General features: G+C 40.7%; 1 protein-coding gene across 2 annotated transcripts; it reads right to left on the bottom strand.

Annotated features, from left to right (window-relative positions):
• Positions 1-22,606, bottom strand: sgcg (sarcoglycan, gamma). 2 transcript variants are annotated; one of them, XM_084065586.1, is made up of 8 exons: positions 22,396-22,606; positions 15,838-16,032; positions 13,993-14,094; positions 12,087-12,174; positions 10,216-10,335; positions 7,690-7,759; positions 6,127-6,250; positions 1-2,305 (listed from the first exon to the last, which is right to left on the bottom strand). In XM_084065586.1, exons 2-8 carry the CDS (start codon positions 16,030-16,032, stop codon positions 2,138-2,140), a joined length of 867 nt encoding a protein of 288 aa, XP_083921712.1. In that variant the 5' UTR covers positions 22,396-22,606; the 3' UTR covers positions 1-2,137. The 2 variants fall into 2 exon arrangements, with proteins under 2 accessions (XP_083921712.1, XP_083921713.1); XM_084065587.1 differs by lacking the exon at positions 22,396-22,606 and adding an exon at positions 21,451-21,546.
• Positions 22,607-24,504: the final 1,898 nt, after the last annotated feature.

Below are 24,504 nucleotides of genomic sequence, written 5' to 3'. Positions count from 1 at the left end.
TAACTTAAAACTGTTTATTCAAACATGTAAAATGAATAAATACACAGCATTCAACATCGTATCAAAATATACCAAATCCTGAGTTGAAAAATTAAAAACGGCAACTTTTCAACACTATCAGTAACATAACACAAAGGACAGTGAGACAAATGAAAATGTTTACACGTTAATACGTTTTCTGGGGGAAAGCACTCACATGGACTCAAAACAAGATATATAATAATAGTCACTTTAAATCATGAACTTTATAGTACATTTAACAGGCAGACTACTATATTTTACAGCCTCAACTACCAAGAAAGCCAATTCATACTGATCGATAGTTACAAACTATTCTCCATAATCTTTTAATGCTTGATAGATATAGCTGTAAAGTAGGAGACAGAAAGTAAACGGTCCTGACTGTCCTTTGACACTTGTAAGCAGTGACCTGTAACAAACGTAAATCCTGACTTGAGCAGGCAGGCTAGAAAATAAAGCAGGGTGACAGAAACAAATTCAAAAACATGAAAAACTACAATCGTTTATCCCTAAAGGAATTTATTTGAAACACTGCAATCGTAATACTGTCGCTATAGAGCGGGTGGCATAGCATCCAATATGTTGTGAGATGCTATAAATTCGAACACCTGATACAGATTATGTGTTGTATCTGGATCTTGGACAAAACATAACAAAAGCAGTCTCTAATGTGATTCTGGACTGGGTTTACTCTTTACTAATATTTCTTATCATGCTTTTCTCCCCAATATATGCAAAACATATTACACCTCAAATAAAAATACTACATATCGAGGGCTTGGCAACAGAAGGTCATAACTATAGACTTTGACTAAATTTACAGAAAAGACAAAATACAACACACATTCCCTTCTTTTTAAGGTCCAGTTTAACTCTGGACATTTTGCTGATTAACCGAAGCCCTTGATATATGTATAGTTTAATTATTGCACCTCAAAATGATATTGCATAGGATGTAAGCTGGTAACCAGCTCCTCATTGCCCAGCCATAATACTGTGTACAAAAACAGAACCTCTGGAAAGTCCTCCAATACAGGAGGAATCCACTAGCTACTCATTTCCAACATGATTCAGTCAAATAGTAAAATTATGCATATTTGGCCGCCGACCCCCATCTCAAAATATGTTGTTCCAGGGACCCCCCAGGAGCAAGGATTAGAGTTAAAAAGGTTCGCTTTATATATTCAATGATTTGCGCACATTTTCACGATTAAAAAAAAATAGCAGATCAGAAGCTCATAGCGCGGCACTCGGTGACGCGCTATGAGCTTGTAGATCTGCTATTTTTGAATAGCCAAATGAATCTTAATATGACACAGATGCGTTCCCGGATTGAAAAGGTTAAAGCTGCACTTCAGGTCAGGATGGATAAATAGGTGGTGACCTCAAGACTCTCTGTATCTTTACCTGTAGACCCCCTCCCGTGGTCTAAAGGAGGTCTGTCAACCACTACTGTCCTTCCTCTAAATGTATGCTCTCCAGGTAGCCCATTTGCCTTAACACTGATTTACTATGACCTGACTCCTGCCACATGACATGACACCTGCCACTTATACAGTATATTGTGCTTGTACTTGTACAGTATGTATGTCATTTGTACATAAAATATCCCTTAGATCCCCCTGACCAATATGATGCTACATATCTTTATCATTATTATTAATACTTTTTTATTATTATTATTATTATTATTTTGATATTATATTTTTTCTTACAGCCAATTACAATACCACCCACCAGGCTCTTTCCTTTTACTGAACAGTGACACTAAAGAAGCCTTGCAGGGTGAAATGTCTGCTAAATAAATCAGATTTGTACTTGTGATTTTGAGTGTGAACATTCTGAGACAATCCCATATCACCCCAAGTAGTTATGGACAGACAGCTGGCTGGTTTTCTACAGGCCTTTTTCTTTTGCCAGAAGCATCTTAGCACTGTGATCATCTTCGATCCATCCATTCATGGTATATAAAAGGAATATGATTTTAGTGCTGAGACTCCTTTGGCAGACTCCTGGCTCCAGATATAAAGAGTTGTGCTTTCTCTTGCTTCCCAGAAGACTTTGCTCCGGGGATGTTTGACAGTGGCAGTAATCTGTTCTGTTGTCAGAGTCTTATCTAGCAATCCTGGCTTCCGCTGCAAGTGGACTGGAGTCCAGCCTTGGACACCACGACCCTGCCACTGGGACAGACGCACACCTCGTACAGACCCTGAGCGTTGCCAGACACCTCTCCTTCACTCTTGGGCAGGTTTGGCAGTTTCAGCATCTGGGTGTCCAACACCAACTACACAGTGGAACACATGAAGACATTTTAAAGGGCAGATTCGGTTGTCCTTTGAATCACAAAACAGAAGAAATGTACGGAGCTGTGTTGGTGATAAGGGGCGTAGAGATGCACTGACAACTTTATAGGGACTACATCGTACCACACATGAAAGTGCAAGATATTTTCAAGATTTGCAAGATATTTTCTCAACAGTAGACTATGTACACCACTCTAGTTATTTATTCAATATTCTTTTTTTTTAAATATTTTTTATCCCACGATTTTTGTAACCCATTTTTTTCACCCGGTGCCAATTTCCTAAGTGATCCTGGGCGCTACACCAGCCCTACACCAGCGCTACACCGGTCCCCCACAGCCAGGGAGGCCAGGGCCGAGCTCATGCTTCCTTCAGTGCATGAGAGCCAACTGACCTTCTTGTCACCTGACAGGGGGGAGTTTCCCTGGTTGGACGTAGCGCGTGGAAGGAACACGTTATTCCAACCAGTTCCCTTCCCCTCCATCAGGCGCCCCGGCTGTCATGGGGGAGGCGGTATAGCGACCAGGATTACTACATGTTTTTGTGAGGGTATTAACTACCCTAGGAGACACGGGGAGAACATGCAAACTCCACACAGAGTAGGCCCTTTCGCCAACCCCACCCTGGGTATGGGCGCTGATGACGCGGAGGAGAAGACACGCCCCCAGCGCCCACAGCGTCCCTGGCGGGAATCGAACCCAGGACCTTCTAGCTGTGAGGCGATTTATTCAATATTCTATAGGTGTATGTTCAAACTACACTATTTATAGTTGTAGAGGCTATAGCAGTGATATTCAACTGCCGGCCCGCGGTCCAAATACGGCCCCATTGGAGCTTTCTTGTGGCCCCTGGAACACATTCTATATTCCAATTAAAAATTATGGTTGGTTGTACAGACTGACCATTTTTAAGGTTTTTCATAACCATTAACTGAAGCTTGATAATGGTTAAGCAACCATTAACCGATAAGAATAAAATGTATAGGCTACTGTTTAGAATGGAGGAATGTTTGTGACTCACTCAGGGTCCTAAATTAACATCCACCAGTACTACAGTACATACAAGAACCCAAATGTGGGAAAATGTAATCTTTGGTGAGTATGTATTTCCTAATGTAGCTACTACTGTAGATCTGCTGTGCGGCGTGTTGTAGTAGCACGTCTAGATTAGGCAGGGGGCCACAGTTATACAAGTTGGGGACTGTGACAACAAATATTAACAAAATGGTCATGGTTAACCATTTAACCGCAAACCATTAAGAAATGTGTAACTGGTTGGTTAAAGGGTTAATTTGTTATGCTAGAAATGTTGTCTACTTCTCACTACTTTTAGAATAATGTAGCTTTCAAGTAGTTCATCAGTTTTTTTCACCTACCTGGGTAGCTTGACAAATGCCACATCGCTACATTTCAGTAGCACATCATGTACTAGAATTCGGTGATTAGGTGAGCTTTGAATGCATTTCATACACCATATGCCACCCATTTGTAGCTATTTCTGAGTTTTGAGTGGCTGTCATCCATTACACCAAAGAAAGAATTCTCCTTCTGCATCCATTAGCTTTTGAGTGGATTTTTATGCGTCACTCTGACACTCTCAACTGATGGTTCTTGAAATACATCATAAAAGCTTGTGCTCTTATCAGCCGGGTGCTCAAAAACATAATGTTAACAACTTTTCTTCATACAAACATGTAAACACTTTCACCTTGGCAGCCTGCCTCCACCACTTTTCTCACAAAGATATGCTTCTATGCCAGGGACCCTTGCACAGAACACACTGAAATATCTACTTCCTATTTTCTCAATATCCACATCAAAGCCTGTGCATTATAAAGAACTGGAACATAAATGATCCAATCAAACATCAGAAGGCATAAATGCAGTATGAAGCAGGCCCTAATAAGTTACAATAATAGACATAATATGGCCATTGTTGTGTCCTATAGCACACAACAAACGGCCATACATTAACCACGGACACGGTCTTGTGGCCCTCGACTTCAAGTTATTTTACAATTGTGGCCCCCTGCCTAATCTAGTTGAATACCACTGGGCTATAACCTACACTGACCCTTGTACACTGCTCAAATATACAGTACCATGAGGACATTTTAATCATACTGAACTGAATAGAACTATACATGAAATAAATGTGCTCTCTGTCATTCCCCATGTGAGACGCACAGTGTGTCATCGTGCACATGCTAGGAAAGGTGTGATACACAGATAAGGTGATTAGCTCCGTAGCATCAAATGAAGAAAGAATAACATCATTTATACTATAGATACTGTAGATAGACAGACAGACAGACAGACAGACAGACAGACAGACAGACAGACAGACTGGGGGGGGCAGTGCCCCCTATCAAATATCCAGGTCCCTCCCACACCCAATTAAAATGTAAGCTTTATTTTTATTGTGTATTGTATTGCTGATATAATTTAGAATTCCATTGATTTCCCAATATCAAGCTTTTACGTTAAACTGGACTGTTAGTGTATGATTATTATAAGTAGAATTGTATATGGATGTCAGGCCCTGTCACATCACATCAGGCCCCTCTCATAGCACTGAATGACAGGGCTGCCCTGTTACACACCCTGTCAGTTACCATGGTAACATGTTACCAGCCCTGTCACAGGGAACATCCCTGTCACACAGTGCTGACAGGGGATGACAGGCCCTGTCACAGGGATGACAGCCCTGTGAAATTATACTGACATGAGGTCAGTATCATGTGACATGATACTTATTGATAGATAGATACATTGTACATACAACAAATAAATAAAAACATTTTAAAAAATGGCACATAAGCATACGTAGGGGCTGACTCTCCAGTGTTTACGTAGCATGGACGTGTACCGGGGACAGCTCTTCCCAGGATTGACTATATCCTCAATAATACTGTTCTGGGACTCATCCAGGCGAGACATGAATCCATACATAGAGTGCCTTAAGTCGAGAGCCTCACAAGTGTGGATTCCACATGTTACAAACAGGTGACTGGCGCTATGCCATCTAGGGACCTTAAGTAGTATCCTCAGGGCATCATTGTAGGCCACCTTAAGCCTCCACATGTGACCTTTCTTGTATGTGCACTACAGGAAAGCTGTATACATGGGAGAGCAGAATGCTTTAAAAAGTGCACACTTGACAGGACCTGAGCACACACTGAACCTGCGAAGCAGCATATTGGCCTGGGCATAAAGTATGCGGCACTGCCTAGAGATATCTCTATCATCCTGGAGATTGTCAGTAAAAATGTGGCCCAGGGACTTGATTTCCTGGCACACAGATAGACGACTGTCACACAGGTGAAAGGCTGTTGATTTCGTCGACTAAAACTATGACGAAAAATGTTCGTCAACTACCTTTTTTCACTGACAAAATCGAAATAAAAACAAAATAAAAACTAAGCTACGATGACTAAAACTAAACTAAATATATTGACAATTTCGTCAACAAATAAAAACTAGATTAAATTGTTAGTGTTGCGCTCTGAAAATAGCCGATCTACAAGCTCACAATGCGTCGAATTTTATTCAAAAGACTATGACTAAAACGAAATCAAAATTTGCTGTCAAAATCAACACTACTGGGAAGGCCAATTTCTTGTCCTCATGGCTTCTCACTATCATGACACTAGATAGATAGATAGATAGATAGATAGATAGATAGATAGATAGATAGATAGATAGATAGATAGATAGATAGATAGATAGATAGATAGAAGATTAATATATACTGTAGATTGATGCTCTAAATAGGAAGTATAAACAAATGAAATAATACTTACTCCATCCTTGGTGCTCTGCAATAAAATGTCCATGTTGGAGGCAACATCGATGTTCCCATTCAAAGCGGTGATCACAACTCCTTTAGGGCCCTCCATACTGAGAGCACGGGTGGGGCATTCCAGCCTAATAAAAGAACAATTAGATCATTATAATGCACTTTATTTATAAACTGCTTTTCAAAACAGGGTTACGACCCAGCAACGAACAGGCATTTGTGTTGAAAATAGTGGCGTGAAAGAGACCGGGCGTGTTTTTTTTTTTACTGTAACATATATGAAGGAGAGGAAGTGAACCCTGTAAACAGGAAATGCCTTATTTGGGCATTTCCTGCTGAGAGCAGTTATTCTGGTCTATACACCTGTTGACACCAAGGGTACAGCTTCCTGCTTTGAAATTGAATCGATATAGGAAGAGAGTTCAAGTGACAGTTCATATGAATGGCCTGTAGTTTCGTTGTTTTACCCCTGCTGGTGTCAGAAAGAATTTATCTTAATGCAAGTGGATGGGTTTTTGACAAACTTTAGACTTGATTTTCTTACCTTAATAAACATTGTCATAAATACTATATGCTTCCAGTCGCTAGTTTAAAGGAGTAGTTCACCCAAAAAATGACTTATTTTCTATCAATTGCACACCCCATGAAGCCTTGAATCCATGGATTTATTTGTGTTTTTGTCGCATTCCTAAGCTAATAATTTGATTCCTGTCTCCTACCGGCTAATGTATCCGGTAGGAGACACAAAGTAGATTCTTTGTGTCTCCTACCGGAAATACACCCGGGCATCAAACCAATAGCATTCCCCGCCCCAGCTTTTGATTGACAAGCTACCCAACCAATAATGGTCTGGTTGCATTGCACAGGATATAACGCGATATGACGCGATATTGAAAGATGGCGGATTTGAAATTCCTCAACAATCGGCTTCATTTACGGTCTGTAGAAACCAATGGCGTCGCTTTGTCGATTCTTTTTTACAGTCTGAGTCTATGGTTGACACGCTCAGGTGAGTTTCAGTGATGTCATCAGAATCACTGATGGCAGAAGACTGGTGTAGTTACGAATTATGCCATGGTACACCCCAGGTAATATTCCAGTCTTCTGATGCTATACCCTAGAGTGCATCGTCATCTTCTGGCTAACATCATTATTTCACTGCCTTCAGTGGACTCCCCCACTAAAGAAATTTATTTTTCATGACTTTAAAACCATTTTTTATATACTTAACACATTTTCTTAATCATTCTAATTTGGCTGGGTGGTTTATAACATATCATTCTGTGGTCTGACAACATGTGAATACATAATACTCTTTATAGGCCTACTTCCTGTTTACAGGGTCTTTAAGCCTTGAGATTTTTATTTATTTAACACTAACGTACTAAACACATGTTAGCTGTATTGGAAAAGCAAAAGCAAGATTGCTTTGTTATCACCAGGGATGATTTGCTGGAGCAGAAAATATAAATCAAAAATGGTATAGTAGGGCCTATACGCTATCCTCCAAATGACAGTACATTGTAATATACTTTGCAGTAGATTACATTATGCTTTCAGTACTCACAGCAATTCATCTGTTCTGCCTGATATTAGAGGCACCTCTACGGAGTGCTGGAACAGTGCTCCTTCAGCTCCTGATGACAACACACACGCACGCACGCACGCACGCACACACACACACACACACACACACACACACACACAGGTTTTGTGAACGTTCAGGGACACTGCAACAGCTTACATTTATTCCATATCCCCTTACTCTAACCTTAACCTTAACAGATATATGCTTAACTCTAACGGTTAGAGTTAGGCATATATCTGTTAAGGTTAAGGTATATATGTAATAGTTAGAGTCTAACCCTAACCATTACTCCAACCTTAGCCCTGGCAGATACGGGCCTCCCCAATCAGACATGTTGTCCCAAATGAACTGGTTTGGTACAAAATGTGACAATAATGCAATTGTTTGGGCAGTTATCTTATAGCAACCAAATGCTATTTCAAAACCAAATGCTATTTCCGAGCCAAATGTTATTTCAGAACCAAATGTTATTTCCGAATGTGTCATTGGTGAGAGAGACTGCGTCGCGATGCAACGCATTGTGAGCTTGTAACATCTGCTATTTTGAAAAGATTCTTATACATTTTTTTCATCTGGGACATTCTGCATAATGAGTACTTTTACTCTTTAAGTATATTTTGATACCAATACTTTTGTACTTTTACTCAAGTACATTTTGATTACTGACTTTTACTTGTAACAAAGTTTCTACGTTGCAGTATCGATACATTTACTTAAGTAAAAAATTTGAGTACTTTTTCCACCACTGGCATTGACCCCCAGCACCCACTATTCTGGGGCGAAGAGATTTGATGTATAAGGAACGCAAGAGCAGAGCAGTGTTTGAAAGGTTCTCAACAAGGCTATGCGCTTGTATAGGTGCCCATGATAATGCCTGTCGAATTCGATTTTACATTAAAATCAAACGGAACACCCTGTCACTATTATGCTTTTAATGTGTCAGCGCCTTGGGTGTAATGATTCTCCAAATCCAAAGGTTCGGTTCAGACCTCCATTTGTTGGTATTACAAATTAATTTGTAATATCAAGAATGTATATACGAAGTTCTATCCATATAGTTCTATCCACACATTTTAAACGTTTGGAGCATGATCCAGAGTGCAGAATCAGTATCATGGAAGACTCCCATGACACTGACCATGACACAACAGAGTATAAATTCAATTAGGCTTTGGTAGCCTTTACAGACATGCACCTTTACAAATCCCATTCAACACTTACAAATCTATCCAAGCTTCCATCGTCATCCCAATAAAAAACAACGTGCAACTACACACAATTTAGAAACCACGTCTCATTTGACTGCAGTCTTAATTGACTTCTCTGTACTGTATGGGCCCTGGGGGGGCTGTACCGCCCCCGTTGAGAAACACCAGTGTAGAGCCAAAAAAAGGAGTGGACAAAATATAGAACCCTGGGGAACTGGACACCAATTCAATCCGGGAACGCATCTGTGTTATTTTAGATTTCTTTGGGCTATCGAAAAATAGCAGATATACAAGCTCATAGCCGCGCTATGAGCTTGTAGATCTGCTATTAAGTGGTTATAAAGAAAAATGTACCTTGGTGACAGTCCTTGGAAATACTGTATATAACTTCAATGTCATGACCACTTAAACACCAGCATCCATATTCTGGGGAGAACATTAGCCAAAAATAGCAGATCTAGCTTTGGCTATTTTCATTTCTGTTAACAGTAATTGTTGTTTACTTTAGCAATGAGCTCCCTTTGCTCCACTCTCTGTTGGTTTGGTGTAGCTTGAAATGACCCCAGACATAATGAGGCTATCAACTGACACGGTCCTGGCCACTAATTAGCTCTCACAGTGCCAGGCCAATGACCCATCATCAATACACAAACTGGACAGCGAAAGACACCGAGACAGAGGACAGAAAACAACGGAGGCACATTGACTTAAAAAACAAAATCTGTTATAAGACTCGTTACTAGATTTCGACTCAGATTTCACAAATATTATACTGGAAAAGTCAGGTTTCTCACACAGTCCCCATGGATACAGTGACATTAAAAGCAGAGCAATTGAAAATCCCTCATGACTGATTCTACATTTTTAGCGGCGCTATACCTGGCTTTTCCGTCAACGTTCTGATTGGTCAGGTCTGTCAACGTTCTGATTGGTCAGGCTCGCCAAGGTTCTGATTGGTCAGGTCCGTCAACGTTCTGATTGGTCAGACCCGTCAACGTTCTGATTGGTCAGACCCGTCATTTTTAGCGGCGCTAGCCTGCTCTATACCTGACTTTGTCCGCGTTCACCGTCAATGTTCTGATTGGTCAGACCCGTCAACGTTCTGATTGGTCAGACCCGTCAACAAAGTGATTGGTCAAGCTTCACGTGACACATGGCTATAAACACATTATAAACACATATCGATGACAAAATGTATCAAAGGCGCCGCTACCTTCACACAGGGTGTGATTTTTAATTCATATCATGGGCACATCTGTTAAACCAGACAGTTTTACATATTAGTGCAGTCGTGTACCTGTGACTCGCAGCTTGCCTGGTCCGACCTCAGCCTCTTTACCATCTGCTCTGAACAGCATGTTGCCATCAAGGGTTCTCATATCCAGACTCTGTGCATGGCCCTGTACCTTGTCTGGTTCTACAACAATAACAACAGTAGAAGACATTAGAAAGCAGCATTGAAATCTACCACTATTATCTCAAAATAATTTTGGATGAATTGCTGTTAAAAGTCAAATTTGTACTATCACGCAGACAGTATTTTTTTTTATATTAATCTATTTAATATAGATGTAGACTGTCAAAGCTCAGGTATGCAATTACATTTTGAGGCATATGCTACAGAACATACCTGGTACTGTGGCTGTGTGACTGAAATCATGTTTCAAACATTTAGTTTTTTAAAACAAAACAGAGCCTAAAATAATTTATATCCTGGCTTCCATTTTTATTTTGTATGCACTTCATCTTACTTTTAAGTAAATCACACCATTTTAACATAGGGAATGCGCTAAATAAATACATTGATTGATTAATATAGCGTCACCTTCCTAAACTAATGGCCTAAGTATTTATTTTTTTTCAGAAAAAAACTAAAAACTGATCCAAAACAAAACTATATGATATTTCTTAATCATTTCACCCAAAATGTCTATAAGAAAGTATGACTATTGACATAAAAATAACACTGTCTGTCAGTTACTGTATGTAACATAAGAGATTTAAATAGGTTTAAATAGGATTAAACCTGACTTATAGGCCAAATGATTTACTGATTTACTCTAGACTTAGGCCATTTTCTTGGCCTACAGTAAGTCATAAAACAATGTGACTTAGGCCAAAAACAATGCCTATTTTGGCCCAAGTCACAATACGGAGATAGGCCATTATACTAAAAGAGGAGGTAACAGCATGATCCTTTTTAATTAGGAGATAGGAGATTTTACCAGAGGTGGCCAGTGTCATGAGGAGCTGATGGCAAAGATATCGTTTTCCTCAAACAATGACTTTAGTTTAGGAAGGTGACGATAGATGAACATCAAGGCAATAACTTCAGATGAAAAATAGGCCAACTACGTATGTGGTTGTATTCAGAGTCAGTGGGCTATATGGACGGGAAAAGGGGGAGGGGGGGGTTATGGCTTAATGATCATTTGAAGATGCATGGTGTCTCTGTGACACAGTGTAATTAGTTTGGTCATTTGTTGGCCTTTAAATGATAACAAAGTCCTCTACGCACCCCACTGGGTTGCCATTAAAGGCGAGCAAATAGTAGCTTCCATAGACCCCAGGCGCTGTGTATAATAGAGAACAATGTGGAGCTGATGGCTAAGAGAGGCGGCATGTTGGACGGAATGGATTTTAAATGAGAATCTGAGAGATTTTGAATGGATGTCACTGTTAATATTGGATGCGGGAACCTGCTGGAGGACATGTCTATGAGTGACTTTGCTGTTGCCCTCATAAATCAGTTGAATGTTGCATTTTTAACAGACCCCCCCTTTCTCTCGCTCTCTGTGTCTCTCACTCTGTTGTGTGTGTGTGTGTGTGTGTGTGTGTGTGTGTGTGTGTGTGTGTGTGTGTGTGTGTGTGTGCACGCGCGTGTGTGTGTGTGAGTATAATCACGTTGCAGACGGGAGGCAAGCCGAGATTGGAGAATATTTCTCCTTCAAAGAAAGTAAATACATAAAAGCGCAGAGTTTTTTTTTAATATTATTATTTCCTACATCCTCAACGAAGGCTAAATCTCGATGTATCTCAAGTCTTTATTAAGATTGGGTAAATATCTGTGTGTGTGTGCGTGTCCGTACGTGTCCGTACGTGTCCGTGCGTGCGTGCGTGCGTGCGTGCGTGCGTATGTATGCGAGCGTGTGTGTGTGAGCCTCTTACCTACAGCTATTCTGTCTGTGACATCACCATTCTCATTGCGGGCGTTGAGGTAGACATTGTCAGATGCGTTTACTAGAAGTGAGTCATCCTGGAATATAAAAGCACAGTATAACCTTCTACTAATGTCCTATGTTAAAAAAAAACTAAAACAAAAAAGGAACACCATCCCCGAGAACCAAAGAGCCCATCTGTCGCTAAGGTGTTTAGTATAACAGAGACAGTTTCACTATCTACTATCTTGTCTGTTTATATATTCAGTACTCTAAAGAGTCTATAAGATACTCCGTTTAAAAGAAGCCTTGCAAAAAGAAATGTGACTCAAGAAGACAACTTCATTCTTCAGATCTAGTCAGATGACACAGTAAATCCTGAATCTTGTCATAACGCATAGAACACATTATAGTGAAAGTGTCAGTCCATAAATGGAGAATACATTGCTTCCTTAACGAGGCCTGTAAAGGCAAAAATAAGGGTTAAGGGAAACCGCTGCTATGAGCAAGAAAAACCCCTAACATGTAAACAACTGCAGCAAAGTGTTCCCATCTGCTGCTAGCCGGCTTGTCATAAACTATTTTTCCACCACAAATATCCAGGAGGTTAATAGGGAGCTTGCTGCATCGCCATGTGCACAGCACAGAGTCACTGCCAAGTCCCTATTCTTTTTCGTAAAAGTTTCTTGGCTTAATTCTACAAAGCTGTGTCAAGAAATATTCCAGTTAATGGAATGTTTCAGCGTAATGAGGAAGAGGTCTGAACATGGGGTGTAGCCCTGCATGGATTCAACAAACAATCAGCTTTTATCTCGGGCTCCCTTGACAGTGAGTCAACATTATGTTTAGACTGTCTGACTACTTAATTCAGCTTTATAAATTGACTTTTAGCTTGTGCTAGAGGGGTTAGAGGAGCGTAGATGAGGGAGCAGCGGAAAGTAGAGGGAGAGGGGAAGCGAGGGAGCAATTGGAGTTGGAGAATGAAGAAAAAAAAAACAAGTGGATGAATAATAATAGTGGATGTGGCTGTCAGGGCTGAGGGGTAACTCACTCTCATTGCAGTTGGTCCAACAAGTAGAACTATACTATGCAGTATGCACATGATAAAGCAATTATTCATTTTGAATAATTCGTTTATAGACTGGATATGACGCCATTCATGAAGATTTTATCAATTCAATTTCAAGGCAATTTAAATGTATAATAAACTGTAATTGATGTAAGGGGGGGGGGGGGCATTTTAAAAAGAGTGGTGGTCCTCTCTGTGAAACTCGTCACTGTCATGCAGTGGTATAAAGTAGCTAAGAACATTTACTTAAGTACTGTACTTAAGTACACTTTTGAGGATTTTTTTCCTTTACTGGAGTATTTCCCATTTTCAGTAGTTTTACTTCTACTCCACTACATCTCAGAGACAAATATTGTACTTTTACCCCACTACAATTATTTGACAGCTTTAATTACTAGTTACTTTGTAGATTTAGATTATTATCACAAAACATACATTAACCACTTCAGCCCTATATATATTTCTGCCATTTGAAAATAGCCGGTCTACAAGCTCACAATGGGTCGCTATGCGGCGCATTGTGAGCTTGTGAAAAGATTTTTACAAATGTTGAACTTTGCGAAATAGGACATTCTGCACCATGAGTACTTTTACTTTTGGTACTTTAAGTACATTTTTATACCAATACTTTTATTTGTAATAGAGTATTTCTACACTGCAGTATTGATACTTTTACTTCAGTAAACAATTTGAGTACTTTTTCCACCACTGCTGTCATGTCAAAAGAAGTGGCTGGTGATGTCACGTGTATCGGAGGAGACTGTTGACAGTCAGTGACAGGGACTATATGGGGGAATTGGGAATTGTCATAACGACTAAATAAATTTGAATGTACTGTTTATCTTACCTTCCTGGAGTGGATCTCTTGGGCGTACAGAGGCAAAAGGAACTCAGACTCGCCATCTAACTTTACCCCATCTGAATGTACTTGCAGAAGTCCCATTCCTTCCTGGAATGGCAGCAAAAAAAACGATAAGACAAAGAACAGATAAGACTTGTTTTTAAGGTTACAAGCACATGAAAGGGAAAGGGAAACATCAGTGTTGATTTCGTCGACTAAAACTATGACGAAAAATATCGGTGGACTACCTTTTTTCACTGACAAAAACTAAATAAAAACTAAGCTATGATGACTAAAACTAAGACTAAATATATTGACAATTTCGTCAACAAATAAAAACTAGACTAAAATGTTTGGGAGTGGAGAAGGGATCCAGTAGAACTAAGACAAGTCATTTTATGTTTGCCATTTATGTTTGCGCCATCAAGGCACCGCCAAAACACATTTTAGTCGATATCTTATGATATTTAGTCGACTAAAACTAGACAAAAACTACAACATTTCAGATGACTAAAATATGACTAAAACTAAATGGAATTGTATTCAAAAGACTATGACTTTCAGACTAAATCAAAATGTGCTGTCAAAATCAACACTGCCTGACATTGCCCCTAAAGAATAAAGCTCAAACATTGCAATGTGAAAGGTGTGCAGAACAAAAGCCTCTCCGGGGGGCTTCATTCTAAAAGTACTGCTAGCCAGGAGGTCAGGAATAGCGTTTTTTATCATCAGACCTCCACAGCAGGGTTCACAAATTGGCAACTCTGAGAAACGTGTAGCAATCTATAGCCTCTAGGGATGCGAGCATGCGTGCTATATAAACACAGCCATGGTTTGAGCGTGATGTTTTTTTGGTGGCAGCAGTGTGTGCGTGCGTGCATGCGAGAGAGAGAGAGATTTTGCATGTGTGTAGTTGTTATGAATCTATATATCTAGCTGCGATCTGCATAAATCCACAGTTGCCATCTGGCCCCAGGACAAGGAATCAGCACTATAACAGGCAATAACAAACACATCCATCATTTAGAAAGACAGAAATCAGTAGATCAACCAAGACATGCATGAGAACAACATGCAAAATAGCTATATTTGCTGAGACGACTGAAATGCTTAGTGCAGTTATAACACGGTTGCATTCCACCATCCTCTTAAAATTCAAATGCATGGTTGCAAACACTACTGTGCAGCGTCTGCGACAAACATGTATATTATGGCTTCTCATGAAAAAAGAAAGAGAGAGAGAGAGAGAGAGAGAGAGAGAGAGAGAGAGAGAGAGAGAGAGAGAGAGAGAGAGAGAGAGAGAGAGAGAGAGAGAGAGAGAGAGAGAGAGAGAGAGGAAAGAAGAAATTAGCCACTCTTCGTACCTATTTCCTGAATGTCATTATAGGCAAAAAATAAGTAAATCCTTCATTTAAAAAAAAAACTCTTTTACTGCCATGGACACATTTTTGAGTCAATTGGTACTTGGTCCACATGGCCACATGGCCAATCTTTTTGTTTTTGTTTTTTCACACAGAACCAGAGATAACGCGATCCGAAGATTTGCTGCTCCATTCACTTCCTGGTTAACTTATTACTTAAAAATGCTGTATCTCGGCTCCTGTGTACTTCTTTTTTGTTACTATGTATTTTTGGTCCAGACATGCTATTTTCAGTGATTAGCAACCATCAGGGGATCGATCATACTGGAGATAAACATTGACTACTTGAAAAGGTTATAAAACACAAAAATTGCTGGCATGGGTGAGCTTATTAAGAAAGAAAGAAAGAAAGAAAGAAAGAACGAATGAAAGAAAGAAAGAAAAGCAACACAGAGTAAACGGTGAGCGGCGCCGCGGGGTTCCCACGTACCGTGTTGAACCACATGACCCTCAGGATCCAGATGGTGAGGGCGAAGTTGACGACCAGGATGGTGACGAGCAGGAGGACGAACAGGTACAGGCAGCGCTTCCTCCAGCCATAGATGCCAATCTTGTAGACATGGTCGGGCACCTGCCTGGGGACGCCGCTGTCCTGGGTGGTGGTGACATACTGCTCCCGCACCATCTGTTAGACAGGGAGATAGACATGTAGGCTGAGACATAATGGAGATTATAGCCATATAATACCACAGGCTACAGTGGCGTGCACAGACATTTTGAGGGGCAGGTGCTCAAGTAAATTATACTGTTTTTGTTGACTTGGTCTGCTCTTTTTTCCCTCTACACCTATACCTCTTTGCCAAAAATAGCCGATCTACAAGCCCACAACGCCTCGCAGCCCACAACGCCTCGCAGCGCGAGGCGTTGTGAGCTTGTAGATCTGCTATTTTTGGCTAAAGTTCTCCTCAGAAAAGGGATGCTAGGTTTCGAGTGGTTATGGTAAAAAGAAAAATCATATCACATAAAGATTTGGCGGACCCCCTGTAGTAACTCTGAGGACCCCCTAGGGGTCCTGGACCCCCTGTTGAAGACCCCTGCTGTAAACTGAAACAAAAAAACTTTTTTTTTCAAAAAGGGCACTTCCCACTTCTGGTCAAGAGGGCAAAGGGCAGGTGCTCTAGCACCACCTAGAGTCTATCTGTGCACGTCCCTGACAGGCTATGTTGCTGTCGGGCAGAAACCTTCTATCCATATTGCATTATTGTGAACAGCTAATCTCGCAGTGGTGGAAGAAGTACTCAGATATTTTACTTAAGTAAAAGTAGCAATACCACAATATAAAAATACTCTGTTACAAGTAAAAGGCCTGTGTTCAAAATGTTACTTGAGTAAAAGTACAAAAGTATTGGCCTCAAAATATACTTAAGGTACCAAAAGTAAAAGTATTAATGTTTGAAAATAGCCAATCTACAAGCTCACAACGCGTCGTGATGCGACGTGTTATGATGTATAAAATAGGGATAAAGTGGTTCATGTTTGTTTGATAATATAGTAATTTATGTCTGCAAAGTAACTAGTAACTAAAGTTTTCAAATAATTGCAGTGGAGTAAAAGTATAATATTTGCCTCTGAGATGTAGTGGAGTAGAAGTAAAAGTATAGAAAATTGGAAATGCTCTAGTAAAGTAAAAAGTAACTAAAAATGTTACTTAAGTACAGTACTTGAGTAAATGTACTTAGTTACTTTGCACCACTGACAGTCAAAAGACTAGCAGCACAATAAACCACTAAGAAGGTAATGTAAGTACTGTAATGTTTAGTCAACAAATTGGTATTGGTAAGCAACATTTAATTAATAGGGAAACATAATGCAATGTAACAGTTGACAATTGAGTGATCATTGACACAAGCTGTAGGACCTACATTATATTCAAATGGCCAACGTATCACTTCAATACACAGCCTTTTTCATGCACTTTATAATAGTACGTCATTCATGAGCTCATGCACGGTTCTAGTGCATATCTGGCCCGAGCACCAATGGAAAAGTTGAGTGAATTTCCAGAAACTGCACAAACGTAGCTGGAGGCAGAATGCTACTTATATTCAGTGGTGGAAAAAGTACTCACATTTTTTACTTAAGTAAAAGTATCAATACTGCTAAATTGAAATACTCTATAATGCTACTGTATATGCTATACTATATACTATAATGTTACAAGTAAAAGTCTGGAATTCAAAATATACTTGAGGAAAAGTACAAAAGTATTGGTATCAAAATGTACTTAAAATACCAAAAGTAAAAGTACTCATTATGCAGAATGTCCCATTTCACAAGTTTTCAAATGTATACAAATCTTTTGAAAATAGCAGATCTACAAGCTCACATTGTGAGCTTTTAGATTGGCTATTTTCAAATGGCCGAAATGTATATAGGGCTGAAGTGGTTAATGTATGCTTCGTAATAATAATCAAAATCTAAAAAGTAAATAGTAACTAAATATTTCAAATAATTGTAGTGGAGTAAAAGTATAATATTTGTCTCTGAGAGGACTGAAAATTGGAAATACTCCAGTAAAGTAAAACTACGTCACAAATTGTACTTAAGTGCAGTACTTGAGTAAATGTAGTTAGTTACTTTACACCACTGCTTTCTGACATAGCTATGCTATCAATGCCGAAACAAAACAAGAACATGAAGCACCACGGCACAATTCAAACCACATTGAATCACAAGGCATAACACCAGCCCCAACCAACGCCCCAGATGTCTCTATTCATTTCATAAGAGGGAAATTGAACCACTTCGTCGCAGGAATATAAAGCCTGCCCTGCGGGGTCTGCTCATCTGATAGACTGGTGGTGTGTGTGTGTGTGTGTGTGTGTGTGTGTGTGTGTGTGTGTGTGTGTGTGTGTGTGTGTGTGTGTGTGTGTGTGTGTGTGTGTGTGTGTGTGTGTGTGTGTGTGTGTGTGTGTGTGTGTGTGTGAGCTGAGTGTATGAGGCGCATTCTGTGCTTTTCAGCTCCACTGGGTCGCAGCCATCACTTTCTATTGACTAATAATCATTAATAATAGTCCACGGCTGTGAAAGCTACTACCAGTACCACGACGGGGCCGGAAGAAAATGTTCCCCAGTTGGTACTTGGTAGATTTTTATGCCTCAACAAAATACTATGCACTCCAAATTCTTCTTTCCTTTTCAACCAGGCCTTAAGCGATATACGAATCTTGAGAGAGACAAACGTTGACAACATGACAGCATCTGATGAATCACAGAAACATCAGGATACCAAGTAAACAAAATATTTGCCAAACTCTGTCAGGCTCTCAAAGGCGCTTGTTGTTCTCATAACATACTTTACCACCACATTTCTACTTGATGGTAAAAGTATATCTTAAGCAAAAGTGCCTGTCGTCGCAATGCCGTGATTCACACCTGACAAGCGGATGAGGCTCCAGTGTGGCCCTTGGCATGCAGATTTAAATAAGGGGGCAGATGTTGCATCTTAACGGCATGTAAACATGGCGTTTGTCATGTTTAAAGAGAGTCACTTGACTCACTCCTCACGCCCAACAGTAATTCCTCCTTGACGTTAACAGATGTTGATCCAACCGGACTATCCCTCAGTGATTTCACCATGATGATTCTACCAGAAAAGGGTGAGCTTTACAGCGACCTGACTATAATAGGCCTATTGATTCTGTAGATCAACTTTCTGCTATATAACTCACAGAAGGTGCAGGCCTCAGCTACTTTAAAATGATTAATGAAAGTAAATATTTCCCTTGCTCAACTAGCTATGTCTTTCCCCAACCGCCTTCTGGAATAATGGATCAAAGTAAACACTGCTGGGTCTCTCTAGGGTTCATGAGAATGAGTTTCGGAGAGGATGGGGATGCTGATGATGACAAACGTTTCTGTGGACACAAACAGCTCGTTCCCTGCGGTTCCCAGTAAACACGGCGAATGAGTGTGTTGGCATACAAGGATCTTAAGTAGCCTATAATCTCTCCAACAAAGCCTGCTTCTCCACAGGATCTGTCGCGAGACCAGACGTGATGAATAGCCTTTATTTTGCCAACAAACACATTAATGTTGCCCCAAAGAGCTTCACCTACCTAATAGCACCCCTAAAAGTGGGAAGGGGAGTGAGGTGGGAGGGTGAGGCACCTTGTTAAGCTGGACGATTATAAATTTCCCTGTATCTCTGCTCATTTATATTCCATAATCAGACTTGTAAGAGCAAGGCATGATAGGCCTAACAATGGATTGAAGTTCTGCAAGCGACAAATTCTAACTTCTATTTACCAAGTGGCAGTAAAGTGACACAACTCTGCCAATAACTCCATAGTCACGGCCACAGGCAGTTTTTCAAACACATTTCCGGCTGGGTTGTTTTTCCACTGGAGCGCTCCAGTGGTTTAATCAGTGTCCATGTGAACATAGCCTATTCACCATAATCATCTCCATTAGCAACCAATGCACAGATCATTTTGTGCATGTGCGCTGTGATCAGCACATTGGGTTAAATGAAGAACCAAGGTGAAAAAGCTTTGAATTTGCTCATTATGGTGTTAATGAAATTGTTCTCCAACCAACTTCAATTAATTTAAATGAGGAAACTAAAAACCTCTCATTTATTTCATCACCAGTAAGGCATGGAGGGAGGGAGAGATAGACAGAGATGGTGAAGTTGTTGTTGTTGTAGCACTGTCCAGGTACTTACACACACATGCTCACATGAGCGTGCATGTGTGTGTGTGTGTGTGTGTGTGTGTGTGTGTGTGTGTGTGTGTGTGTGTGTGTGTGTGTGTGTGTGTGTGTGTGTGTGTGTGTGTGTGTGTGTGTGCATGCACGCACACACGCAGCGCGCACACACACACTCACACTCACACACACACACACACACACACACACACACACACACACACACACACACACACACAGACTGAATTCAATTGAATTGAATGAATTGAATTGAATTGAATTGAATTGAATCAAACTGAAATAAACTCAAATGAAATGAATTGAAATGAATTGAATTGAGAGAGCGTTGCCTTCCGGGAGGTGGCTATGTGTGAAGGCTTCTCCCTGCGGCTCCGGTTTCAGTGTAGCAGCCCCGGCCACAGACCAAGTCCTCCATAGCAACCCAAATAAACATTCTTTTAAACAGCCTCGCTGCTACTGGAGTGTGCAGGAAGGAATCTTCAACATATGGCACTCATGATCCAAAATACTGTCTACTGTCTGCCCTTTTCCAACTTTAACAGAACAGTATTGTTGTTGTTTCAGTCTTCAGTGTTATTTTTTTGTGTTCGAGATTATAACTACTGTAGTTAATGTTATTCTTCAGCTGCTATCCCCATTGCAAGAGACCTTAGGGGGGGACCCTAAGGGGTCCTCAGCGTTACTACACGGGGTCCGACCACTTTTTGTGTGATATGATTTATTTTTTCGCATTAACCACTTGAACCCTATCATCCCTTTTTTGAGGAGAACTTTAGCCAAAAATAGCAGATCTACAAGCTCACAACGCCTCGCAGCGCGAGGCGTTGTGAGCTTGTAGATCTGCTATTTTTGGCAAAGAGGTATGGTGTAGACTAGGGAAAAAAGAGCAGACCAAGTAAAAAAAAAAGTTAATCTGAAACAAAATTTTATACAATATAGAGGGGGTCCCTGCTTCATCTCTCTCTCAGCTAAGGGGTCCTTGGCCTGAAAAGGTTGAAGACCCCTGGTCTAGGGGATACAGTATATGGACATAAATGCACAATATATTTCAGTTGGCCTGTGTACACTATAAAGCTCTAGTAACGGTCTTCTTCCTGTTAAATCCTCAACTCACTACTGCTACTTTGAAAGGTTTTATTATCATGCAACCTGATCACCGGAGAGATCACCACATTTATATTTCTAAGGCCTTCCAGCCCTATTATTACATGGTTCTCCCCTCCTGAGATAAAGAGTATTAAGTTTGGCAGTTTTACCAGGGCTATCTATCTTGGGGCGCCCCGCTCAATTAACCTCCCAAAAAGCAGTGCTCCCTGCCTGTTCTGTGACCTCTAAATGAGAACGTGTAGAACCAGAGAGGAAGCCTACTGCTTACCTAAAAATCCACCAGGGTTTTGGCAGTAATTGAGATTCCAGCCTTCCCTCCGAGAGACAGCTCGACCTGAATCCCAGCAAGAACCTATTGGAGAACACCGATCCTACTAAAAAGTTTTAAAATGACTTGTACAAATTGCTAGCCAGGGGACAGTCACCTATTTAATACTGATGGGCAGGTGGGGGACGATACTCTTAGGAGCTCAGAGGTTGATAGATTGAAAGCAAAGCAAGAGCATATATACGGTCTCTCATAATTGTCTCTGTCTCTGTCTGGTGGTGAGCTGCAGCCTTCATGTCTCCACCGTGCTGTAATGCTTCCATGTCTAAAAATAGGTCATAACATGGTAGACTAAATATAAAGACCACCCCCCCCCCCCATACACACACACACACACACACACACACACACACACACACACACACACACACACACACACACACACACACACACACACACACACACACACACACACACACACACACACACACAGTATAATGCATGAGCATAACTAACTAATGACCAGCCTGACACCAGCATGAGCATTATACACTGTAATAAATCATTACTGAGATTCTCACATTCTCTCAAGTTATTTTTGTATGGCAATATTGTCGACCATTTATGGTCAAAACTGTTAACAGCCAAAACGCTTCCCTATAAGTCCAAAACTATCTTTCAGTGCGAGAAGGTGATAAAACTACACTTAACCACGGCACATGTGAAAGAAAAATACCAGCTCAGTCAGCCAATACAATATACCACCACGCACAGACAAGCTGATCCAGTACAGTAGGTCAAAGTTTAGACAGTAGAACACTTTTCAGTTTTCACCAACTGTACGTACCTAGAGTTAAAGGCATGAGGAAAGACAAGTCACAAGGAGCCTAACAATGAAAAACCAACAATGACAGCAGACAACAACAAAAAAGCACCTTTACTTACCTTTTTGTGTGCTGAAGCACAGCAGTGGCTTCTCTGTTGAAATGGCAAGCAGGACTGTGTGTGTGCGAGGCTGAGGCAGCAGTAGCAGTGATAGTGGAGCTCCTCGGCTGTCTGTCTGTCTGTCAGCCACTCAACAGCTGTGTGCCATAAATCTAGCTGTGGAAATGCCCCCCTACCTAATCACCCCACGAGACGGCGCTCCCACTTCCTCCCTCTCTCTCTCTCTCTCTCTCTCTCTCTCTCTCTCTCTCTCTCTCTCTCTCTCTCTCTCTCTCTCTCTCTCTCTCTCTCTCTCTCTCTCTCTCTCTCTCTCTCCCTGCCTAAGGCTTACCGGTTCTACATGCTACTCAGTATCATCTGAGCATGTGGGTGGGTCAGTGAGTGAGTGAGTGAGTGAGGAAGAGAGAGTGAAAGAGGGGCTTGGGGGATAGAAAAAAAAGTGTTGCAATTTATTTTAACTTTGTCTAATTTGTTCAAAATAATTTTGAAAGAGGAGCTCATCACTTTTTTTTAAAGTTGGGAGCAAAACTTAAGACTGAGATGCCTCTGGTACGCACTCCAAGGGAGACATCCACAGAATAATCAGAGTTCTGCCCTTAACTGCCACTGGAGGACCTTCCCTGAAAGATTCCTTCGCCCTGCCATCATGTGCACCAGTGACTCACTCTCGCCGCCCCAAACCAGGACTTCAGTCCAGTCTAATTTGAGGCTTCAGTAAAGGTTTTCAACATTGAGATTGGCTGGCCCTTCTGATGCCACCACTGTGTGACAGCCGGGGAGAACCGGTGGACCCTGAAGAGGGGCAGTTAGTCAGTCAGTGTGTGACAGAGGAGACAGCAGCAAACGGAGTGTATTAATAGACAGACAGAGGGGTGTAATTGTAACTGCAGCTGAGAGGGAAGTAGTCGGATTATAGGGGTTATTTCACAGTCATGTGAGGTATATGAATGCATAATTTCAATAACTTTGTATTATCTGTTTTAGATTAAATTTGTAGTCGTACCACAATGTCAACCCAGGACTCCAGCCACCAGTTGCTATTATTTCTTATTATTTTCTATTATTGATTTTAAAGAATGTTTTCCCTCAAATTGTGTATATTTTGTTTGCCGCAAAACTCTTCATATTGATCCAAGTAAGTGTGCAGACTCTTATGATATACTGAATGTTAAACTAGACAATGTATACGAAATAGAAATAGCTTCGGAAGCAAAATAATTCTATGCTATAATGTCATGTGACATGACTATGGCTAATCTACAAAAAATAGACAGTTTCTGAAGACAATCAAGCTTTACAGTAATCAAACTTTTGGTTAAATAAATGATTTTCTTGTGACAAGTTCCTATCAAATACAACACATTTGGTAGGAACAAAAACCTGATGCCACTGACTTACTTGAAGCCAGTTTTCTACCTGTTCAAGGTGTTAAAGGGATAGTTCACCCCCCCCCAAAATATTTTTTTCTATCGATTAGTCACCCCATGGTGACTTGAATTCATGGATATGTTTTTGCCACACTCCTAATCCAATAATTTGATGATATGCATTAATTCAAGTCTCCATTTGGACAGTGATGGGGTGACTAATCGATAGAAAAAAAGAACTATCCCTTTAAGGCAGTTACTAACCAGTTGCTTCAGTGCCTCACAATTATATATTGTACACTGCTAAATCCTGGAGAATCAAGTAAAAAAATGTAAATAACACTCATGATTTTGCAGTGCATGAACTAAGTCCAAATTCCATTTATTTGTAATACATCTCAGGCTGAATGTTTTGACAGCATGTTTGCTTCAGTGCCCACAGGGCACCTATGAACATCATCAGAAAGCCCCCCCCCACCCCTCCCCCAACCCAAGATGATGGATAGATTTGTAATCTAATAAATGGATCACGATAAAACCCAAAGAAAGCCAATTTTGTCAGGGGATGATGTGTGAGATAACCCGTTATGCATATGCCATATGCATTTCAATGTGATGTGCGTGGCCCTCCTGTGTCCTGAAGACAGGGCCATTCATGAGACGAATCAACGACAAGTCACATCTAAAGGGATAAATAATGGGGGGCAGTAATTGTTTTTCATTCCTCGCAGGCGCACTTGCC

The sequence above is a fragment of the Gymnoscopelus microlampas genome, assembly GCF_963454915.1.
Source record: "Gymnoscopelus microlampas genome assembly, chromosome: 8".
NCBI classification, from domain to species: Eukaryota; Metazoa; Chordata; class Actinopteri; order Myctophiformes; family Myctophidae; genus Gymnoscopelus; species Gymnoscopelus microlampas.
The sequence above is the reverse complement of the archived record's forward strand: the minus strand, read 5'-3'. Positions and strand labels throughout refer to the sequence as shown.

What these genes read in the sequence shown, in the direction of transcription:
- sgcg (XM_084065586.1), bottom strand. Translation starts at nt 16,032, where the DNA reads ATGGTGCGGGAGCAGTATGTCACCACCACCCAGGACAGCGGCGTCCCC. An exon ending in AGGCAAGCTGCGAGTCACAG is followed by an intron (nt 7,760 to 10,215) that starts GTACACGACTGC and finishes TGTTGTCATCAG; the next exon opens with GAGCTGAAGGAGCACTGTTC. An exon ending in GGCAGAACAGATGAATTGCT is followed by an intron (nt 6,251 to 7,689) that starts GTGAGTACTGAA and finishes TTCTTTTATTAG; the next exon opens with GCTGGAATGCCCCACCCGTG.